The sequence below is a fragment of the Leucoraja erinacea genome, chromosome 17, assembly GCF_028641065.1.
Source record: "Leucoraja erinacea ecotype New England chromosome 17, Leri_hhj_1, whole genome shotgun sequence".
Lineage (NCBI taxonomy): Eukaryota > Metazoa > Chordata > Chondrichthyes > Rajiformes > Rajidae > Leucoraja > Leucoraja erinaceus.
In genome coordinates, this window is record NC_073393.1 from 43,190,072 (window position 1) to 43,212,339 (window position 22,268).

General features: G+C 43.0%; 1 protein-coding gene across 1 annotated transcript in view; it reads left to right on the top strand.

Annotated features, from left to right (window-relative positions):
* Window positions 1-449: 449 nt before the first annotated feature.
* zcchc14 (zinc finger, CCHC domain containing 14) overlaps window positions 450-22,268 on the top strand; it is a 107,508-nt gene continuing 85,689 nt past the window's right edge. The window contains exons 1-2 of the mRNA XM_055649064.1: window positions 450-1,399; window positions 16,460-16,571. Of these exons, the coding sequence (XP_055505039.1) occupies window positions 830-1,399; window positions 16,460-16,571 (682 nt within the window). The 5' untranslated portion in view covers window positions 450-829. The remainder of the gene's footprint in view (window positions 1,400-16,459; window positions 16,572-22,268) is intronic.

Genomic DNA, 22,268 nt, shown 5'->3' on the forward strand with positions numbered 1-22,268 from the left:
ACAAACCAAAACAAAATAGATGTCGTCGATTTTTTTTCAATAGGAAGAGAACTGAAGGTAAAGTCACAGCTCTTGAGAAAGGCTGTGTTGCTGAATGACGCTCGGGTTGTTGTTGACGGGGGGGAGATAGTGGTGAGGAGCAGGGAGAGAGTGAGCGACTCCAGGGTTTTGACGATTGACAGTGAAACCATCCAATCCCGGTGCGGCTGGAGGAGGCGAGTGATCCGTGCGCTTCATGTGGGCGACGTGAGAGGAGGACACGGATCAAAACCGGCTGGTGCGCGTCCCCGACGGGCCAGTGCGCGCCCCCGACGGGCCAGTGCGCGTCCCCGACGGGCCAGTGCGCGTACCCGACGGGCCAACAGCCAGTGCGCGCGGCCGACGGGCCAACCGCCAGTGCGCGCGGCCGACGGGCCAACCGCCAGTGCGCGCGGCCGACGAGCTAACAGTGCGCGCGGCCGACGCCAGCCCCACACAAGAGACAACAAATTGGTGTCAGAAACGGTGCGCGTCACTCTCGAGGTCGCGGGGATTCATCTCAACGGGGAGAGGCGGGAACGGGAGAGGAGAGAGCGAGCGATGGATCGAGCGCGAAGGGCCTTCAGTGGCACGGGGCGCCGCTGACCGACCGAGCCAACGCACAGCTGTGCTTCCCTCCACCCCCTCGACCAGCCCGAGGAAAAGTACATTTTTTTCCTCTGCCCTCTGGCCAAATCAAAACGGATAATCCCATTGAACAAGATAAAATGCGGCGAAGCTGAAAGTTGTGCTGGCATTTAAAATACCGGTGGAAGGGGAGTCGGTCAGCGCTGCGATTGTGTGGTGGAAGATGATGCAGAAGCAGCTGCAACGGGATGAGGTTTACCGTTGGTTCGGCGAGTTAAATTCCTCACAGAGAGTGGATTTCATTTGCGGGTTGCTCGACCTCTGTATCCCTCTGGAGTTGCGTTTTTTGGGCTCCTGTCTGGAGGACTTGGCCAAGAAGGACTACCATTCTCTCAGGGATTCCGAGATTAAAGCGAACAACGTGGCTGACCTAGCCAGCTTGACCAACATGACAGATGAAGTGGTTCGCAGTAAACTCATCGTCTCCTTGGCCTTACTCTGCTCCGATAACAGGGAGGCATCTGGGGTCTTGTACCGCACCCTTACTCACATCGATTCCATCATTAACAACTATGGCCTTCAGCTTCACGACAGGACTGGCGACGAATTCTTGCTCTTGTTTACCATGGCTTCCAACCATCCTTCCTTCACCTTCCATCAGAAGCAGATCTTGAGGCAGGAGCTGTTGGAAATCCAGAGGATTATTGATAGCACTTCCAATAAAGATGCTGTCCCTGTCGCGGCCACATCGATCACTGCAGCCAACTGGGATAGTACTTCAGCAGTCTGCAAGGTGGGTTGCTACACACATACACGCACGGTAATACGTGGTAGAAAAATCTTCATTTCTTCATAAAACTCAATTTCTAATCGCATTGGGACGCCCCAGAGCCTTTATCTCTATCTGCTGAAATTATTTTATAGTTCCAGTAAGATTTACTGTTTTCAGTTGCATACAAGGCAAATAATTTGTAGGCTAACTTATTATTCTTTTTTATATTACTTAAAAAATGCATTATTGTCTTTTTTGGGGGGAATATGCTTTAAAACTTTATTCTCATTTTGGTAAAACTAAATTGTTTGATGAGAGTTTTATTGTCACCTGTCCCAAAACAGAACAATGAAATTCTTACTTGCAGCAGCCTCACAGAGATGTCAACATAGTAGTCTGTAAACACCATAATAAACAACAAAAAAGTTCCATATATATGAAAAAACAAACAAACAATAATAGTGCAGACAAGCAATAATAATGCAAAACAAATAATAACTTTGAAGTGGTTTTCAATAGTTTAATCTTTTCATTGAGATGACATTTGTAAATCGGTATCAGTATCACAGTTTAAAACAATTTTCTATTCAGATGTTGCACCAAGATTCAATTGATGCCACTGTATCTTTTTGATCTACTTCTTGAAGATATCATCCAAAGACATTATGTTTCAATAGTCTTATCACTTTCAACCTCATTACCACCTCTCTTCACTATTGTTGCTGATGTGGTTTGACTACTTGGTAGATATCTGTGCTTGGACAAGCCAAAGCTTTTCCAAGTTAAAGATTGACAATTCAAAATCATTGACTTTAATCTCCACAACACACTTAATTAGCCATTGGTGCCTTTTGGTTCCCTGATTACTGCTTTGGAGCATTTACAAATCTGTATTCCAAATTTGACCACGAACTGAGGTTCTGAATTAATATCCTCACAACGATAACAAACACAATATCACCTCTTTCTACTTCCATTCAGCGAATTTGATGTGGAATATTCATTGCCAATCATGTTATGTCCAGACTTGAGTACCTTGGCCTACACAAATTTGAATTATCCAAAACATTGGGGCCTGCAGTCTCAGTCATGTTTCATCTTGTTCATTTTGTGTTGAATCTTGATTTACCAATAGTTTGTTTTTAACATTTTCCTTGTCATCTTGAGATCGCTGAGTGACCTCGCCCTTTTTCAACTCTGTAACTTTCTCCACTTTGACAACTGTCAAGAACATAGACCCTCTCCCCTTCTCGCCATGATTGGTGATTATGCGTTTAAATTGTCTAAGGTCTGAATTTCCCTCTGTAAATTCCTTCTCTTTTCTACTTCGTTATCATTTAACTTTAATCTTCCTCCTTCCTGATATAGCGTGCCCTTCTTTGTTTTGAGTTACCAGTTTTGTGTCCTATTACATTCCTTTAGTCAGCTTTGGGTTGTTTTGCTGTGTTAAAGAAACTTTACAAATGCAATTACTGTTTACTTTCTTTCAGAATCGTATAGATCATTTTACTCTGGATATTAATTTTATTATCATGTGCAGTGTGGGATAGAATCTTAGTTGTGCTATTCTTTGGACTAAAATTATCCGTTGAGACAAAAAAGAAAAAATGGTTTTACCATGTCATGATTAGATTGACATCATTAATGTGCTTTTATTTAAATTTCTAGTGAATTTAAAGACTAATTTTGAAATCAGAATGGGTGTAAATTAGGCTTGTTTAACACAAATATTATTGGCATTAGTATATGTATTTGGATGTTGTAATATCATTACAATATTCTGACCATTGCAATTCCAGAAATGATTTTGAATGTTGTTTTGTCCGTACTATAGTAGGCAACATTACTTTGTTTAGGAAGGAACTGCAGATACTGATTTACACCAAAGATAGATACAAAAACCGGGAGTAACTCAGCAGGTCAGGCGGCATGGTATCTCTGGAGAAAAGGAATATGTGACGTTACAGGTCGATATCCTTCTTCAGACTGAAGTTACTCCAGTTTTTGTGTCTTACATTACTTTGTTTCTTGCATTTCTGTAGTATAATTTAAAAATTTGCTGCCTTAGTATAGTGCTTATATAGTTAATTTAAGAAAAATCGCGGTTTGAAGAAATAAAATGTAAATGATTGAATCCATGTATCATACAAATATGGTATCCATTTGTATTAAATAAGATCTATAATTAGGTTGTGGCTGTAGATTTTGGCATTGTTGGACTGTCAGAAAATTATCATCTAAATCTGTGAGGAGGCTGAGTCACTTAAAAATAATTTTTAGTTTCCTACTAACAGATCTCTAAACTAAAGTAAAGATCTTGAATAATACAAAATAATAGAATATTCAACACACTACATTGAATGGATTGTATATGTTAATTCTTTACTTATTGTTACACGAGAAAGCCCATTTGGTCCTCTATCCTGATTTCCCCAGTAGCCCTGTACGTTATTCTGTCAATGCTTCCTACAAAAAAGAAGAAGGGTCCTGACCAGAACCGTCACCCATCTATATCCTCCAGGGATGCTGCCTGACCCATTGAGTTACTCCAGCACTTTATATTGTACGCAAGGTTCCAGCATCTGCAGTTCACATGTCAAAACGTTTCCCCTCCATCTTGTTTTGCACCTGCGTACAAGTTTTTTGTGGGATTTAAAAAAAAATTGAAAAGGGCATCAAAAGGAACACTTACAATGCAATTAAATGAAATCTTTTAAAATAAAAATGGTAGGAAATCAATTATTTTGCACAATAGAACAAGGTTGCGGATACCTTGGAGTGGGTGCAGAAAGGTTTATCATTGTGCTGCCAGGATTAGACGATATTTATGTATAATTTATGTTTTGTGTGTCGTGTGAGTCTATAGAAACATAGAAATTAGGTGCAGGAGTAGGCCATTCGGCCCTTCGAGCCTGCACCGCCATTCAATATGATCATGGCTGATCATCCAACTCAGTATCTCGTACCTGCCTTCTCTCCATACCCTCTGATCCCCTTAGCCCCAAGGGCCACATCAAGGGCCACATCTAGAGGAGTTGCTTTACTAATTTGGGAGAATTTCACAGTGGTACTCGGAGAGGATATACTGGAGGGTACATATGCCTTGAGGGTACATATTATGGGCTGAGCTAAAAAATAAAAAAGGAGCAATTGCTCTAATGGGATTACATTATAGACCACCCCATAGTGGGCTTGTAAAAGCAAGATTTCAATTGTACCTGTACATCAACGGTGGTAATCTCTGGATTTCTACCTCTGCCACATGCTAGTGAATGTAGCATCAGGGGGATGGGAAGATGAAGGTGTGGCTGAGGAGTTGGGGCAGGGATTCAGATTTTTGGACCATTGAGATCTCTTCTAGGGCAGAGGTGACCTGTGCAAGAGGGACAAATGGTATCTAAACTGGAGAGACACCAACATCCTTGCATGTAGGTTTGCTGGTGCTATTCAGGAGGGTTTAAACTAGGGAAGTAGGAGGGTGGGAACCAGAGCAGCAGGTCAGCACATGGAAAGATTGATGAGAAAGTGGAGCTTATGACAAGTTAATCTCAAATGAAAGGACAGGTAAAGATAAGTTTGTAAATATGGGGATATTGAAGGACTGGTGTGTGTTTACTTCAATGCAAGGAGTACTGTGGATAAAACTGATGAACGTAGAGCTGGGATCAGTGCTTGGAATTATAATGTTATGACTAGTATGGAAATTTAGTTGCAATAAATGACTAGCAGCTCTGACATGCCTGAATTTTGATGTTTCAGACAAGATGGAGAAAGGGGGTAAAAGAGGTGGAGGAGTTGCTTTACTAATCTGGGAGAATTTCACAGTGGTACTCGGAGAGGATATACTGGAGGGTACATATGCCTTGAGGGTACATATTATGGGCTGAGCTAAAAAATAAAAAAGGAGCAATCGTTCTAATGGGATTACATTCTAGACCACCCCATAGCCAGCAGGATCAGATATGTAGGCAGGTTACAGAGGAATGCAAGAACTAAAGGTTTGTTGTGGTGGGTGACTTTAATTTCCCCCAATCTTAACCATTATGGTTTCCTTAAAAAGTATGTGGATTGTCCAACTCGAGGAGGGACTATACAAAGTATTGAGGAACTAGTCCTGCTAGGTGAGTGGTGTTATGATGGAAGAACATTTTGCAGATAGTGATCACCACTCCTTAGGTTTTAAGATTGGTTTTGAATAGGGACAAAAATTTACTTAATTGGGGTAAGATATTTTACAATGCAATTAGGCAGGAACTAAGGAGGGTAGATTGGGAGAAGTTGTTATTAGGTAAATCCATAGGTGACATGTGGGAGTTATTTAAAGGTCAGCTGATAAAAGTGCAGCATCAGCACGTTCCAGTAAGGAGGGATAAGAACAGCAAGGTAAGGGAACCATGGATGTTGTAAACTTGGTCAGGAAGAAAAAGGAAGCATATGTCAGGTTTAAGAAGGTGGCATCAGATGGGGCTTATGACAAATATAAAGCGAGTAGGAAAGAATGCAAGCAGGCGATTAGAAGGGCCAAAAGAGGCCATGAAATGTTATTGGCGAGTTGGATTAAGGAAAATAGCTAGGCATTCCATATACGTTAAAACCGGAAAGTGATCAAGGAGAAGGTAGAGGATAAAGATAAAGGATAGAGAGAATCTACGTTGCGAGTTGGAAGATGTAGGTGAGGTATTGAATGAATACTTTGCATCTGTATTCACCGAGGAGAGGGACATGGTACAGTGAGATCAGTGTGGAGAATACAAATAAGCTAGGGTGGTTTGAGATCCAAAAGGAAATGATGCTGAGACTCTTGAAGAGCATTAAGGTGGATACGTTCCCAGCGCCTGATGGGATCAATCCCAGGTTGTTGACGGAGGCAAGAGAAGAGATTGTGGGGGCCTTGGCGAGTATCTTTGTTTCTTCTCTTGCCAAGTTCAAGTTCAAGTGAGTTTATTGTCATGTGTTCCTGTATAGGACAATGAAATTCTTGCTTTGCTTAAGCACACAGAAAATAGTAGGCATTTACTACAAAACAGATAAATGTGTCCATATACCATGATATAAATATATACACACATGAATAAATAAATTGATAATGTGCAAATAGCAGAAAGTGGTTATTAATAATCAGAGTTTTGTCCGAGCCAGGTTTAATAGCCTGATGGCTGTGGGGAAGTAGCTATTCCTGAACCTGGTTGTTGCAGTCTTCAGGCTCCTGTACCTTCTACCTGAAGGTAGCAGGGAGATGAGTGTGTGGCCAGGATGGTGTGGGTCTTTGATGATACTGCCAGCCTTTTTGAGGCAGCGACTGCGATAAATCCCCTCGATGGAAGGAAGGTCAGAGCCGATGATGGACTGGACAGTGTTTACTACTTTTTGTAGTCTTTTCCTCTCCAGGGCGCTCAAATTGCGCTCAAATTGCCGAACCAAGCCACGATGCAACCGGTCAGCATGCTCTCTATTGTGCACCTGTAGAAGTTAGAGAGAGTCTTCCTTGACAAACCGACTCTCCGTAATCTTCTCAGGAAGTAGAGGCGCTGAAGAGCTTTTTTGATAATTGCGTTAGTGTTCTTGGACCAGGAAAGATCTTCAGAGATGTGCACGCCCAGGAATTTGAAGTTCTTGACCCTTTCAACCATCGACCCGTTGATATCAATGGGGCTGTGGGTCCCCCTCCTACTCCTTCCAAAGTCCACAATCAGTTCCTTGGTTTTGCTGGTGTTGAGGGCCAGGTTATTGTGCTGGCACCATATGGACAGTTGCTCGATCTCCCTTCTATATTCTGACTCATCCCCATCAGTGATACGCCCCACAATAGTGGTGTCGTCAGCGAACTTGATGATGGAGTTCGCACTGTGGTTGGCTACGCAGTCATGGGTATAGAGTGAGTACAGCAGGGGGCTGAGCACGCAGCCTTGAAGTGCTCCCGTGCTGATTGTTATTGAGGCTGACACATTTCCACCAATACGAACAGACTGTGGTCTGTGGATGAGGAAGTCGAGGATCCAGTTGCAGAGGGATGCGCAGAGACCCAGTTCTGCGAGTTTGGTAACCAGTTTGGAGGGGATGATTGTGTTGAATGCCGAGCTGTAATCGATGAATAACAGCCTGACATATGAGTTTTTGTTGTCCAAGTGGTCCAGTGCGGAGTGGAGGGCCAGCGAGATCGCATCCACCGTTGATCTGTTGTGGTGGTAAGCGAACTGCAGTGGGTCCAGGTTTTTGTCGAGGTAGGATGATTGGAGGAATAGAATAGAATGCCTTTTATTGTCATTCAAACGGCTTGGTTTGAATGAAATTGCATTTCTACAGTCTTAACATTAAAAAAAAAAACCAAGACCCACACTTAACACAATTTACACAAACATCCATCACAGTGAATCTCCAACACCTCCTCACTGTGATGGAAGGCAAAAGTCTTATCTCTTCCCATTGTTCTCCCGCGGTCCAGCAATCCAACTGAAACGTCGAGGTGACTGGGGCTCCCGATGTTAAAGCCCCCGGCGGGCGATGTTAAGTCCCGCAGCCGTTTAACCCGTGCCCGGTGATGTTAGACCCCGCTCCGAGTCCTTTAAACCCCACGATTCCAGCGGGAGAAGTTGCCGTTGTGGGAGCTCCGAACAGCGGTCTCCCACCAGGGACCTGCGAGTTCCCGATGTTCCTCTCCACCGGGCCTGCGGCCAGAGCCTCCGAAGCTCCGGTCGAGTCGCAGCCACGCGCCACCACAGCTCTCCCCGCTTTGGAGTTGGCCAGCTCTGCGATGGCGAGTCTGCAGGCTCCGCGACTGGAGCCCTCAGGTTGGTTCCGCCAGAGGTCGTTGCCGGCTCCACGATGTTAGGCCTAACGACATCGCAAATCGGACAGGGAAACAGTCGTACAGGGAAGAGATTAAACGGTCCCCCCCCCTCCCCCCATGCCCCACATATACACAGCTAAAAAATAATAAAAACTAGAATCAAAAACATAAATTTGACGAGACAAAAATTAAAAAAAAGACAGACTGACTGCAGTCGAGCCGCCGCCGTTAGGCGCCGCCACTGACCACTGGAGGGTGGCTAATGTTCCTTTGTTTAAGAAAGGAAGTAGAGAGAATCCAGGAAACTATAGGCTGGTGAGCCTTGCGTCAGTAGCAGGAAAGCTATTGGAGAGAATTCTTTGAGGTAGGATTTACTCCCATTTGGAAGAGAATGGGCTAGTAAGGGATAGCCAGCACGGCTTTGTACACGGCAGGTCGTGTCTTACTAACTTGATTGAGTTTTAGAGGATGAAGGAGATTGATGATATTGTATGCATGGATTTTAATAAGGCTTTTGATAAGGTCTCTCGTGCTACGCTGATCCAGAAGATTAGGATGTACAAGATTCACAATGACTAGTTTGTATGGATTCAGAACTGTCTTATTCATAGAAGACAGGGGGTTATGGTGGAAGATAAATTTTCTGGCTGGAGATCTGTGTCCAGTGGAGTTCCGGAGGGATTGTATTGGGACCGCTGCTGTTTGTGATATTTATATATGACAAGGATGTAAATGTACATGGGTTGGTGAGCACAGAGAAGAAGGTTGTCAGAAGAAACAGTGGAATATAGACCAGATGCAGAAATAGGTGGAGAAATGGCAAGTGAAATTTAACCTTAGTATGAATGTTGCACGTTGGGAGGTTGTATGTAAGGAGAAAGTATACAGCAAGACCCTTAACAGCATTGATGTGCAGAGGAATCTTAGTGTCCAAGTTCATAGCTTACTAAAGGTGACAGCGCAAGTAGATCGGGTGGTAAAGAACGCAGATGGAGTGCTTGATTATTGAATTTAACAATTTCAAACAATCAGCTTTTCCATCCTTGATTGGAAATGACCATTATTCGTGTAAGATCATCCAGTTTTTCTCTCCACAAATTCTGTTTGAACTACTGGTACTCTCTTTTGTTTCATATTTTTAGCAACTGTGATATTCTACCTCCCACAATGCTCTTCTAATTTTTATTTCCTCACTAATTGCCTTGTTCAACTATTCAATACACAGCTCCAAAAGCATTGTCACCAGTCCTACCATGTATAGTTAAATGAGATGAGTATAAATGTGCAGGAAGGAACTACAGCTGCTGGTTTAAACATGATGATAGACACAAAATGCTGGAGTAACTCAGCGGGACAGGCGGCATCTCTGGAGAGAAGGAATGGGTGATGTTTTGGGCCGAGATCCTACTTCAGACTGCGACGTTTCGGGTGGCAGACTGAAGAAGGGTCGAGACCCGAAACATCACCCATTCATTCTCTCCTTAAAATGGTAAAGCAATACATATTGAGACATTTCAGGAGTATTCATCAGTCTGAAGAAGGGTCTGGACCCGAAATGTCACCCATTCCTTCCATCCAGAGATGCTGCCTGTCCTGCTGAGCTACACCAGCATTTTGAGTCTATCTTTGAGATGTCTAACTTGGTATCATGTTCGGGACAAACATTGTAGGCTGAAGGGCCCTTTCCTGTGCTGTACTGTTCTACATTCTATGTAGGTTAACATTTAACGTTAATGACCCTTCATCATAACTAGTACTACCAGTTTCCAGTACTTGGTCTTCATCCTCTCACAGACAATTTATTTGTTCTCGCTAAGCCTCCCCCCGCCCCCTCTACCCCCCTTGCAATTTAAAACATGCCTTGTTTCTTATTTCACTAGTTCACTAGTTCTGTGGAAGCGTTATTGACTTTAAATGTTAACATCTAGCATGTACAGCACAGGAATGGGCCCTTTGGCCCACAATGTTTGTGCCGAACATGACGTCTAGTGAGACTTATCTCATCTACCTATACATGATCCATATCCCTCTATTCCCTGGTCTTCCATGTGCCCATCTTAAAGCCTCCGAAACGCCACTGTCGTATGCCTCCACTTCCACCCCTGGCGGTACATTCCAGCTCCCACAAATCTGTGTAAAAAAACAAACTTGCTTGCACATTTCCACTAAACGTTCCCCTCTCACATTGTAGTTATGCCCTCTAATGTTGGACTAGTGTTGTAACAGAAACCCTCTAATCCAGGCATCATTCTGATAAACCTCTTCTGCACCCATTCTAAATCCGCCTTCTCATAATGGGGCGACCAGAACCTCATGCAATACTGCTAGCAATGAAGGCAAGCATACCATACGTCTTCATTCACACCCTATCTACTTGTTGTCACTTTTAGTGAGCTATGAACTTGGATTTCAAGATCCGTCTGCACATTAATACTGTCTTGCCTTAAACTATGTACCCTATCCATACATTCAACCTCCGAAAGTGCAACACCACCTGCCATTCTCCGCCCATTACTGCCTGCTGTATCTTCTGACAGCATTTTTCACTGTCTGCAACTCCTCCAATTTTGGTATCATTAGCAATCTTACTCTAGGTCATTTAGAGTCCCTGAGACCCCATGCTATGGTGCATCAGCAAAAAAATGATGCCCAAAGAAAATAAGCCATTAGCAAGGCCAGTGCATGATGGAGATGTAATGACTAAATTAGCAAACTGGTAATCCATAGTCTTCGATTACAATCTTGAAACCTGAGTTCATATTCTATCATGGTAGCTGTGATAAGTAAATTCAGATTAATAAAAATGGAATTTCAATTAAAAAAACAAGATTTTCGATCGTGAATTCACCCCATTGCTGTTAAAACCCACCATTTCTCTAATGTGCTTTATTGAAAGTAAATCTGCTATCCTTTCTCAGTCTGTCCTATAAGTGACCCAGATATATAACAACGTGGTTGACTCTGAAATGGCCCAGCAAGCCAGAGGCAATTAGGAATGGGCACTAAATAATAGTTTAATCATGTTGCCCACCCCTGGTTCTGGACTCTCCCAATATCTGGAACATTTTTCCTGCATCTAGCTTGTCCATTCCCTTAATAATTGTATATGTTTCCATAAGATCTCCTCTCATCCTTCTAAATTCCAGTGAATACAAGCCCAGTCAACCCATTTTTTTCATCGTATGTCAGTCCTGCCATCCTGGGAATTAACATGGTGCACCTAAACTGCGCTCCCTCAATAGCAAGAATGTCCTTCCGCAAATTACGAGACCGAAACTGCGCACAATACTCCAGGTGTGGTCTCACCAGGGCCCTGTACAACTGCAGTAGGACCTCCTTTCTCCTATAATCAAATCCTCTCACAATGATGGCCAAATTACCATTAGCTGTCATGTTTACTTTCAGTGACTGATATACAAGGACACCCAGGTCTTGTTGCACCTCCCCTTCTCCTAATCTGACACCATTCAGATAATAATCTGCCTTGTTCTTGCCACCAAAAGTGGATAACCTCACATTTATCCACATTATACTGTACCTGCCCACTCACCCAACCTATCCGTCACCTTGCAGCCTCATAGCATCCTCCTCGCAGCTCACACTGCCACCCAGCTTTGTGTCATTCGCAAACTTGGAGATGTTACATTTTATTACCTCGACTAAATTGTTAATATATATTGTAAATAGCTGGGGTCCCAGCACTGAGCCTTGCAGCACCCCACTAGTCACTGCCTGCCATTCTGAAAAGGACCCGTTAATTCCTACTCTTTCCTTCCTGTCTGCCAACCAGTTTTCTATCCATGTCAGTACCCTACCCCCAATACCATTTACTGTAATTTTGCAAACTAATCTCTTGTGTGGGACCTTGTCAAAGGCTTTTTGTAAGTCCAGATACACCACATCCACTGGCTCTCCCTTATCCATTCTACTTGTTACATCCTCAAAAAATTCCAGAAGATTAGTCAAGCATGATTTCCCTTTCATAAATCCATACTGACTTTGACCGATCCTGTCACTGCTTTCCAAATGCGCTGCTATTACATCTCTAACAATCAACTCGACCATCTTCCCCACTACTGATGTAAGACTAACTGGTCTATAATTCCCCTTTTTCTCTCTCCCTCCTTTCTTAAAAAGTGTGGTTACATTGGCTACCCTTCAGTCCACAGGAACTGATCCAGAGTCTATGGAACATTGGAAAATGATCACCAATGCATCTACAATTTCTAAGGCCACCTCCTTGAGTACTCTGGAATGCAGACCATCGGGCCCTAGGGATGTATCTGCATTCAGTCACAACAGTTTAACTAACACAATTTCCTGACTAGTGTGGATTCCCTTCAGTTCCTCCCTCCCACTAGATCCTCAGTTCCCTAGTATTTCCAGGAGATTGTTTGTGTCTTCCTTAGTGAAGACAGAACCAAAGTACTTCCATTTCCTCGTTTCCCATTATAAATTCATCTGTTTCTGACTAATCTTTTCCTCTTCACATATCTAAAGAAGCTTTTAAAGTCAATCTTTATATTCCCCGTAAGCTTTCTTTCATGCTCTATTTTTCCCCCTCTTAAGTAACCCCTTTGTCCTCCTCTGAGTTCTAAATTTCTCCCAGTCCTCTGGTTTGCTGCTTCCTCTGGCCTATTTATATTCCTCCGTCCTTGGATTTAACAATATCCATAATTTTCCTCGTTAGCCATGGTTGAGCCGCCTTCCCCATTTTTCTTTTTACGCCAGACATCTTTGCCATTGCATCTCCACCGTCAGCCCTTTAATTATCATTTGCCAGTCTATCCTAGCCAGTTCCAGTCTCATACCATCAAAGTCTCCTTTCTTTAAGTTCAGAACCCTAGTCTCTGAATGAACCGTGTCCATCTTAATGCAGAACGTGTCGCTCTCCATCTTAATGCAAGTAAGATCCTTAACTAATTAAAAAACATCCTCCCATTTGTCTGGCAAATGGGTATAATAAATAACTTTTCTTAGGCAATGGAGGGATATGGATCATGTTGTAGAGAATCCAAACGTCGTGTACAAACGTGGTTTTTATTAAGACATTCTAGGTTTGGTATACACGTGAGTTTGGTACACTCTAACATAAAGTCATTGTTGCTGCTGTTGAGCGAGATTGTTGACACGTGATCTCGAGCTAAGTTTCTGCTGTTGTTGTAGGACATACCCCTAAACCGATGACGTTCTCTTCCTGCCAAACGCAGTCACGTGTACGGGCACCGCATGGCTGCGCGCGGGGCCGGTCCCACTTATTTGGGACTTATAAGCGCAGAGAGGTATGGAGTTGTGCGGGGCCGGTCCAGACATCGCGCGGGGCTCCGAAATTCTTGCAGTGAACGAAATCTTCGCGCACCAACGGCCTGTCACGGAACTGACGGCCAAAGTGGGACAGGCCCAAGACCCTGGCGCGACACTACGTCTCGCCTTCAACAGCTGCAGAAGCAGGCAAACGATTGCTGAACTCTGCCTGGGGCTCACGGCCGTTGCGGTCCGGATCCGCCCCCGCTTCTATTCCCAGAGCGGGGCCAAGACAATTGAAGATGGACACAAAATGCTGGAGTAACTCAGCGGGACTGGCAGCATCTCTGGAGAGAAGCAATGGGTGACGTTTCGGTTCAAGACCCCTCTTTTCTGACTGAAGAAGAGTCTCGACACGAAACATCACCCATTCCCTCTCTCCAGAGATGCTGCCGGTCCCGCTGAGTTACTCCAGCTTTGTATGCATCTTCAAATGACGTCACGCGCTCCAGACGACCGTTTCGGCTCAACGCGACCATGAGGTCGCGTAATTTGCGTGCCAAGGACACGTAAGTGGGACAGGTCCTTAAGAGTGATAAAATATGTCCCTTTTCCAAATAATTATTCAATAGTCCATTTTTGTATGCAGAGTGGACAAGGATATTGTCTAGCTTAAATTGGTCGACTTCATGGTCAGATAGCAACATAACACTCATTATCCGGGATTATAAAAAGGCTACCACTGAAATGTAATCTTTCCTAAAATGTTTATAACATTATCTGCACTTTCTCAAAGGTATTTCTGCCTTTTCAATAATAATTTACAGTGGTGATCCTGGTTAGGCTTATTTTTTCCTCTAAATATGTAAACTAATATAATGGATTATGGAAGGACAATAGTAAAACAATGCTTGGTCTCAGGTGTACCATAGCTATAGATGGTATAATAAACCACAATGATAATGCGGACATTACCCATAAAGTCTTTATTATTTCCTACACATAGGAAAGAGCCAGGCTCTTCAGTTAAATAGAATAATGATTCTTCAATAAGATATGCAGATATATAGTAGGAAGTATAAAACACAAAAGTATAAACTGACTATAAATTATGTAGAATGAGCAGACTAAAGAATGGGAGGGAAGGATAGAATTAAGGAAGAGATATATAAAAATTAAAATAGGAAGTAACTTTGCTCGCTTCCACCCACCACCCCTCTGGCACTACATTTCACTCCCCACCATTCTTCCATATGCTATTCCACCATCTGCACTTTTTTTCTTCATTGTGTATCACTTTTAGCCTTGGGACTATCTCCACTCATCTATCCCCCACCTGACATCTGCCAATGAATGCCTCATCATCTGAATCCACCTATCACTTGCTAGCTCTTGCCCTACCTTGCCTCTACCAGAGGGGAGCTACCTTTCTATTCCTTCACTCTGAAAAAAGATCCCAATCCCAAACAGTGCCTTCCTTTTCCCGTGACAGATGCTACATAACCTGCTGAGTTTCTCCAGCAGTTTACATTTTTGCTCAATATTCCAGCATCTGCAGTCGCTTATGTCTCCTGTCCAGTGGGGTACTTTGGGGATCAGTTTACATTAATGACCCAGAGGACAGAACTGTGTGTAGGGTTTGTAAGTTTGTCAACAATACAGAAATAGTGGAAGGGCATGTTGCGATAAGGAAACTGCAATATAGACAGATTGAGTGACTGGTCAAAAAAACGGGCAAATCGAGTTGAATGTGGAAAAATGGGCAGTCATGCACTTTGGTAAGAGAAATCTGCAAATAGTTGAAGTACAGAGGAGTCTAATGGGCCTGTCCCACTTAGGCGACTGCCAGGGACTAATTTTAATGGAATTCACCTACGACAACCTTCGTCGGCACCAACGCCAACCTAAAAACAGCAAAAATTGTCGCCACTGTTGGCGAAAAATTTTCAGCATGTTGAAACTTTTGCGGAGGTCGCCTGTAGTCGCCCAAAAAATCGCCTAAGTGGGACAGGCACATAAGTGCTGTGGTGCATGAACAACAAGTATTTAAAAAGGCAAACAGCATTTTGACTTTCATGCAATAGTATAGGGTGTGGGTGCTGCATTATATAGTAACATTTGGATGCAGTAACATTGGATGCAGTCCAAGGAAGATTCACCAGACTCATTCCTGGGATAAGAGGGTTATCCTACCAAATCAAACCAAATCAACCTTTATTGTCATCTTGCAAAGCAGCAGTTGTACAGTGCAAAATGAGAAGACATTTCCCAGGGAATACCAGTGCATCACACATAAAACTTAAACATTTCACACATAAATAAAAACAATTCAGTCCCTGATAAAAACACTAGGAATAGTTAAAGCCCTGTCTCACGGTACGAGTTCATTCCAAGAGCTCTCCAGAGTTTGCCCTGATTCGAACTCGCAGATTTACGGTAATTGCCACTCGTCGGTACTCGGGGCTCTCGTGGACATTTTTCAACATGTCCACGAGACATTTTTCAACATTTTCCTTATGGAGAAACCTTACTAAAGTCCATGTTGACAATATCCACTGCCCTGCCGCCAATCAATTCTCTTTGTCGCCTTTTCAAAAAAAAAGATCAGTTACATTCGTTGAATGCGATTTCCTATGCAGAAATCCATGCTGAATGCCACTAATCCATGCTGAATGCCTTGCCTTTTCTAATGCTTAGATCACTCAAAATATTTAAAGTGTAGGTGGATAAATATTTGACAGCTTGAGTAATAAAGGGTATGGTGAAAAGGCACAGAAAAGGATTTGAGGTAGCATTTGTCAGGATCATATTAATTGCAGACCAGGCTTGAAGGACCTACGACCTACTTCTGCTCTCATTTTCTTGTGTTCTTCTGAAATCGTAATCATTATTTGTTTTTGTTCAATTATACATGTTGTGCTTTTTCTTATAACTTTCTGTAGATTTTGTTTTGAAGACATGAAATCTTAATTCCATTTTTCAATATGATTATGTGATCAGAAAATGTTTCTTCAGGTTTTAAGGAAACATAATTGTTTTTCTTTTTAAAGACAGTACACAGAGCTGAAAGTGGTGTGCACTGTTTACAGAATGCATTGCAGAGATCAGCACATTCCTGTGACGAATCCTCCCCAAAACGGTCTTCAGTCAAGCATTCAAAATGTAAGTTGCAATGTGCTAAAATCTTACCTGTGCCAGTTGGAATCCTAATCTAGATAATTGATATATATTAGACAGAAATGTATGTAAATTAAAAATTTTCAAACGGATTAATGGAATTAAGGTATCAAAAAAGAAAATTAATGTGCTGCTTGACCTGCCCGGTAGCGTAATCAGTTTTTTGCTCCATATATCAGCATCTGCACTCTCTTGTGTCGCCAAGGAACATTGCAAAGTGCATTCTCCTGATCTACTCAGTAAAATATGATGTAAATGTTGTTCTAAGTGATGTGGTAATGAAGAATTAATTTGCACATCTTCCATATCCAAATAATAAATATCATCCATACAACTGGCAAAAATAGAATGACAATTAAGTGGCATTTCTGCCCCTTTGTACAGAGCATTTTGAGAACCTGAGGGGGGGGGGGGGGGGGGGGGGGGGGGGGGGGGGGGGGGGCGTTAGGGCGGGGCGCGGAGTCCAGCTGCGGGAGACGTGGCACAAGCGTACTTTGGCTGGGCGCGGGCTTTTAGTCCGCAGCGGCGGGGGGGGACGGGGGGGGCAGGGGCGGCGCCTGGAGGCACGTGGGCCTCGATTGGTGGGAATATGGGCATTGTGACGTCAGCAGCTCAAGCAGCGATTATATTTTTTTAAACAGTGAGTTTTGTGATCAATTTTATTCAAAATCTGGGCAAAGAATTGACTAAGGAGTGGATTTCTGAACTCATAAGATAAATCCCTACTGAAATTGTAAAAATCTCCGCGTTTTTGCGTCTGGTTTTCGAGGAGATGCGTTGCAAAGACAAAATGCCGCGCGCGTGCGTGCGCACGCACACACGCACACACACTCTCTCTTTCTCTCTCAAAATGCCACTACATCTGTAAGATGATGATGTAATTCTGTAAGAATGTAAATGATAGATGTCAGATATCTACTTCTTCCAAAGAACATTGATCTTCTGTTTACTTGAAAACAAAACAAAGAAACTCTTATAGAGAAGCTCAGTTGACTTTTTTCTTTTTTAATTTGATCTTAAATTTGTCCAAAGCTGCTGTAGTACTGAAATGGTCAGCTTGTTATTAGTTCTTGCTGCAGGCCTTGACTTGTTTATATAAGGCTATTTATTAAGTTATAGATGTGAAGTGATTGTTATAATATTTTTGAAAGTACACTCATCTTCATGTGTACTGTTTGTGAATTGGAAGTAATTCATTCATTTCTTTGTATACAAGCCGTTATTTTGGAATATGAGAACTTGCTTTGTGTTAGGTTTGAGAAATGTATCAATGGCCAAAATATTAACAATAACTACCCTGTTTTTTTTTATATCTCGAGTTGCCCTGAGCTTGCCTTCTCACTGATGGGCTTAATTCCAAAGTTTTCTCCTATATATTCTCCTGCTACCCTCAGACCTCTCCAGTATCACTCTCCTCTTCTTAGGCAGTCGTTCGGGCTTGAGCATGACTCACTTCCACTGGTTTTATTCAATTCAATAGTACTTTATTATCACATATACCTAGGTACAGTGAAATTAGCACACATTTTAGTAAAAATATCCCACTATGTAGAGGCAAAATCATACTTAAGTACAAGAATAGGTATAGTAGATTACACTGAGACATTAGTTTAGTTTAGTTTACAGATATGTCATGCAAACAGTCCATTCGGCCCACCGAGTCCCCATTAACCAGAGATTACCTGCACACCAGGGAAGGTTTTTGCAGAAGCATATTAACCTACAAACCTGCACATAGACGTAGACATAGACATACATCTTTGTAATGTGGGAGGAAACCAGAGCACCAGGAAAAAGCCCACACGGTCACAGGGAGAACGTACAAACTCTGTAGAGACAGCACCCAGCATCAGGATCAACCCTGGTGCTCCAAGGCAGCAACTCTACCACTGCGTCACTGTACCGCCCTAAAGTAGTACGCTAGAATAGCTACATTTCTGGCACCAAGTTGTGATATTGCAAGTCAAAGTTGGTAAATATGTAATTTGTAGTTTTTGAGATGGCATTGAGATGGCACAGTTCTGCTCATTCAGCTATATTTCGCACAGTTCTGGATGCTCCGATATATTGTGTGGTGTTTTAGGAAAGGTTTAGAGGGATATCTACCAATCACAGGCAGGCGGGACTATTGTTGATGGGGCATTATGGTCAGCACAGGCAGGTTGGACTGAAGAGTCTGTTTCAGTGCTGTATGACTCCAAGCACTGGAATTGCCCAGATTTATAAGGCTGTGGACCAAGTGCTGGTAAATGGGATATATGTGGGTGGGTACACAAATAACTAAATGCTGCAATCCTGAGCATAAAAAAAAGTGCATGAGCAATTCTGTGGGTCAGGCAGCATCTGTACAGGGAATGGGCAGAGAATATTTCGGGTCATGGCCCTAACTGATTGCAGTTGGCGAGAAAAAGTTGGAAAAGATGGGTGAGGGTGGGACAAAAACTGGAAAGTGATAGGTGGATACAGGTGATGGGAGGGGTGTGCGATTAGCAGATGGGTAGATTAAGTGACAAAGGCTCGAGGTGATAGGACAATAGGGCAAGGAGAGGAAATAAGGCGTGAAGAGATGGTGAAATGTAAACACAATGCTGGAGTAACTCAGCGGGACAGGCAGAGAGAAGGAATGGGTGACATTTCGGGTCGAGACCCTTCTTCCGACTGATGTCAGGGGAGGGGGCAGGACAGAGATAGAATATAGTTGGAGACAGTGAGACTGGTGGGAGAACTGGGTAGGGGGAGGGGGTGGAGAGAGAGGGAAAGCAAGGGCTATTTGAGGTTCGAGAAGCCAATGTTCATATCGCTGGGGTGTAAGCTACCCAAGCGAAATATGAGGCACTGTTCTTCCAATTTGCGCTGGGCCTCACTGACAATGGCGGAGGCCCTGGACAGAAAGGGGAAATGTAAAGTTGGAGGGAAGGATATGAGTGGGAGGGGGTGGGAGAGGCAGGGAATAAAAGGGAAATGTAGGATTCGGGGACAGAACATGAGCAAACAAAGGAGGGATAAATAGGAATGTTACAACATTTTGAGATTTAAAAAATCAAGTCTGTAATTTATCCCATCAGATAAAGCATAAAAATAATTTTAATTTGATACCTAATTCACTTTCATATCTTCAGTATTTAAAAGGTTATGGTCATTTACATACTTGGAAATTAGCATCTTGTTCCCTATTGCTTTTCCAATGACTTAACACAAAAGCGGTGACAGTCAAAAGCCCATAACTTTCTTAAAAATCAAGAGAACTGAATGAAATTTTCAGTTATTATATATTGAAACATTCTGAAACCAATATGAAACATCTTACTTGGATGACCTTAAATTAAAGCATATAATTAGTTAGTTAATCAAAAAGGCTGGCAGCATCATCAAGGACCCTGTACACACATCTCTACAAAGCTGAGGCCACGCGCCAACTCTCGGACACCTCCTCCTACTTACCCTTGGACCATAACCCCACCGACGAGCACCAGGCCACCATATCTAGCACCATCACCGACTTCATCAATTCCCATGCCCTGCCCGACCAAGCTTCCAACCTTCCATCGTTCCCCAGCCCCGCACGGCCCGTTTTTACCTTCTCCCCAAAATCCACAAACCCGGCTCTCCCGGCAGACCCATTGTCTCTGCTTGTTCGTACCCCACCAAACTCATCTCCACATACCTTGATTCCATACTATCCCCCTTGGTCAAATCCCTTCCCTCCTCTTGAACATCAAAAAAAACGAAGGCGCTGATCATGGATTTTAGGAGGGCACATCATCCAAGGACGTACACATCATTGAGGATAAATGGGGATCCTGTGGATAGGGTGAGCTGTTTTAAATATCTGGGAGTCCACATCTCTGAGGATATGACATGGACATCACACGCCGCAGCACTCGTGAGTAAGGCAAGGCAGCGCCTTTACCACCTCAGGCAATTGAGGAAATTCAGAGTGTCTCCGAGGATCCTCCAGTGCTTCTACGCAGCGGCTGTGGAAAGCATCTTGTCCGGAAATATTACCATCTGGTTTGGGAATTGCTCTGCCCAGGACAAGAAGACTGCAGAGAGTAGTGCGTTCGGCCGAACGCACTATGGGAACTTCACGCCCCCCTGCAGGAACTATACATCAGGAGGTGCAACTCCAGAGCCAATAAAATCATGGGAGACCCCTTCCACCCATGCAACGGACTGTTCCAGCTGCTACGGTCAGGCAAACGCCTCCGTTGCCATGCTGTGAGAACGGAGAGGTTGAGAAGGAGTTTCTTCCCAGAGGCCATTCGGACTGTAAATCTCACCAGGGACTAACTTCACTGAACGTTTTTCCTTCCAATATTTAATACATAAAAGAATATGTGTGTGTTTATGATTGTGTTTATAGTTTGTTTGGTTGTTTGTTTGTTTGTCTTTTTACACAAAGTCCGCGAGCATTGCCACTTTTCATTTCACTGCACATCTCGTATGTGACGAATGAATAAACTTGACTTGACTTGAACCACACCATCCTGGCCACACACTCATCTCCCCACTATCTTCAGGTAGAAGGTACAGGAGCCTGAAAACTGCAACGTCCAGGTTCAGGAATAGCTGCCTCCCCACAGCCATCAGGCTATTAAACTCAACTCAAACAAAACTCTGAACATTAATAGCCCATTATCTGTTTATTTGCACTTTATCTGTTTATTTATTCATGTGTGTATATATTTATATAATGGTATATTGGACACATTGATCTGCTCTGTATTCATGCCGACGATATTCTGTTGTGCTGAAGCAAAGTAAGAATTTCATTGTCCTATCTGGGACACATGACAATAAATTCTCTTGAAATGTAGCTAATTACAAAATTGACCGTTGTGACGGAAATAGTAATAAACACTGAGTGCCTTTAACATTCAATAGTGTGATATTCTCAAGATTAGAACTTTAATATTATTATATTATATGCTGTATCTTCTAATCCAATGAAATCGGTGTTTGCCGTGATCGAGAGTGTTGACAACTCGCATGGGGCAGGAGACATGCAGGTGGTATTTGTGAAGTACATTTCAGAATCTTGCTTGATTGAAGTCATTACAGTGGTGAACAGGGAGTCTCAATAGAGTTGATGATTGAGTATACTTCATCCAGTGCCGCCTTGCAGTTGGTTTGAGGTGGTTTATACATTGTTGATAAGAAGGTAGAAGTGAATTCCCTTGGTAGATAAAAGGGATAGCTTTTTATGAACAGGTATTGCAGGTCGGGAGAACAGAATTGAAATAAGATCATCAGATCAGTAGATCAGTGTGCCATGAAACATTGACTTAAAATAGTAAGATTAAACGAGAACTTACCAGTTTGAAGTTTGATCTGTATTTTATGAGGAGTTACGATGAGGGATTACGTGAAGAAGCCTGCCCCAGGACGCATTGCGGCATAACTTCAAAGCAGCGGTGTGGAATCACAGACAGACACGTATTTGAAGTAACATAGTAAAGAATAAAGAGACATCAATTATCAGTTTGATCCATGTAATGAGGGTGGGAGCGGAGGGCACGTAATCCCTCATCGTAACTCCTCATAAAATACAGATCAAACTTCAAACTGGTAAGTTCTCGTTTAATCTTACTATTTTACTTCGGAGTCACGTGAGTGACTTCGTGAAGATTTCAAAGCTCTGTGATTTCAAACCGTGTAATGGCTTATATCACTCGCTGCCGA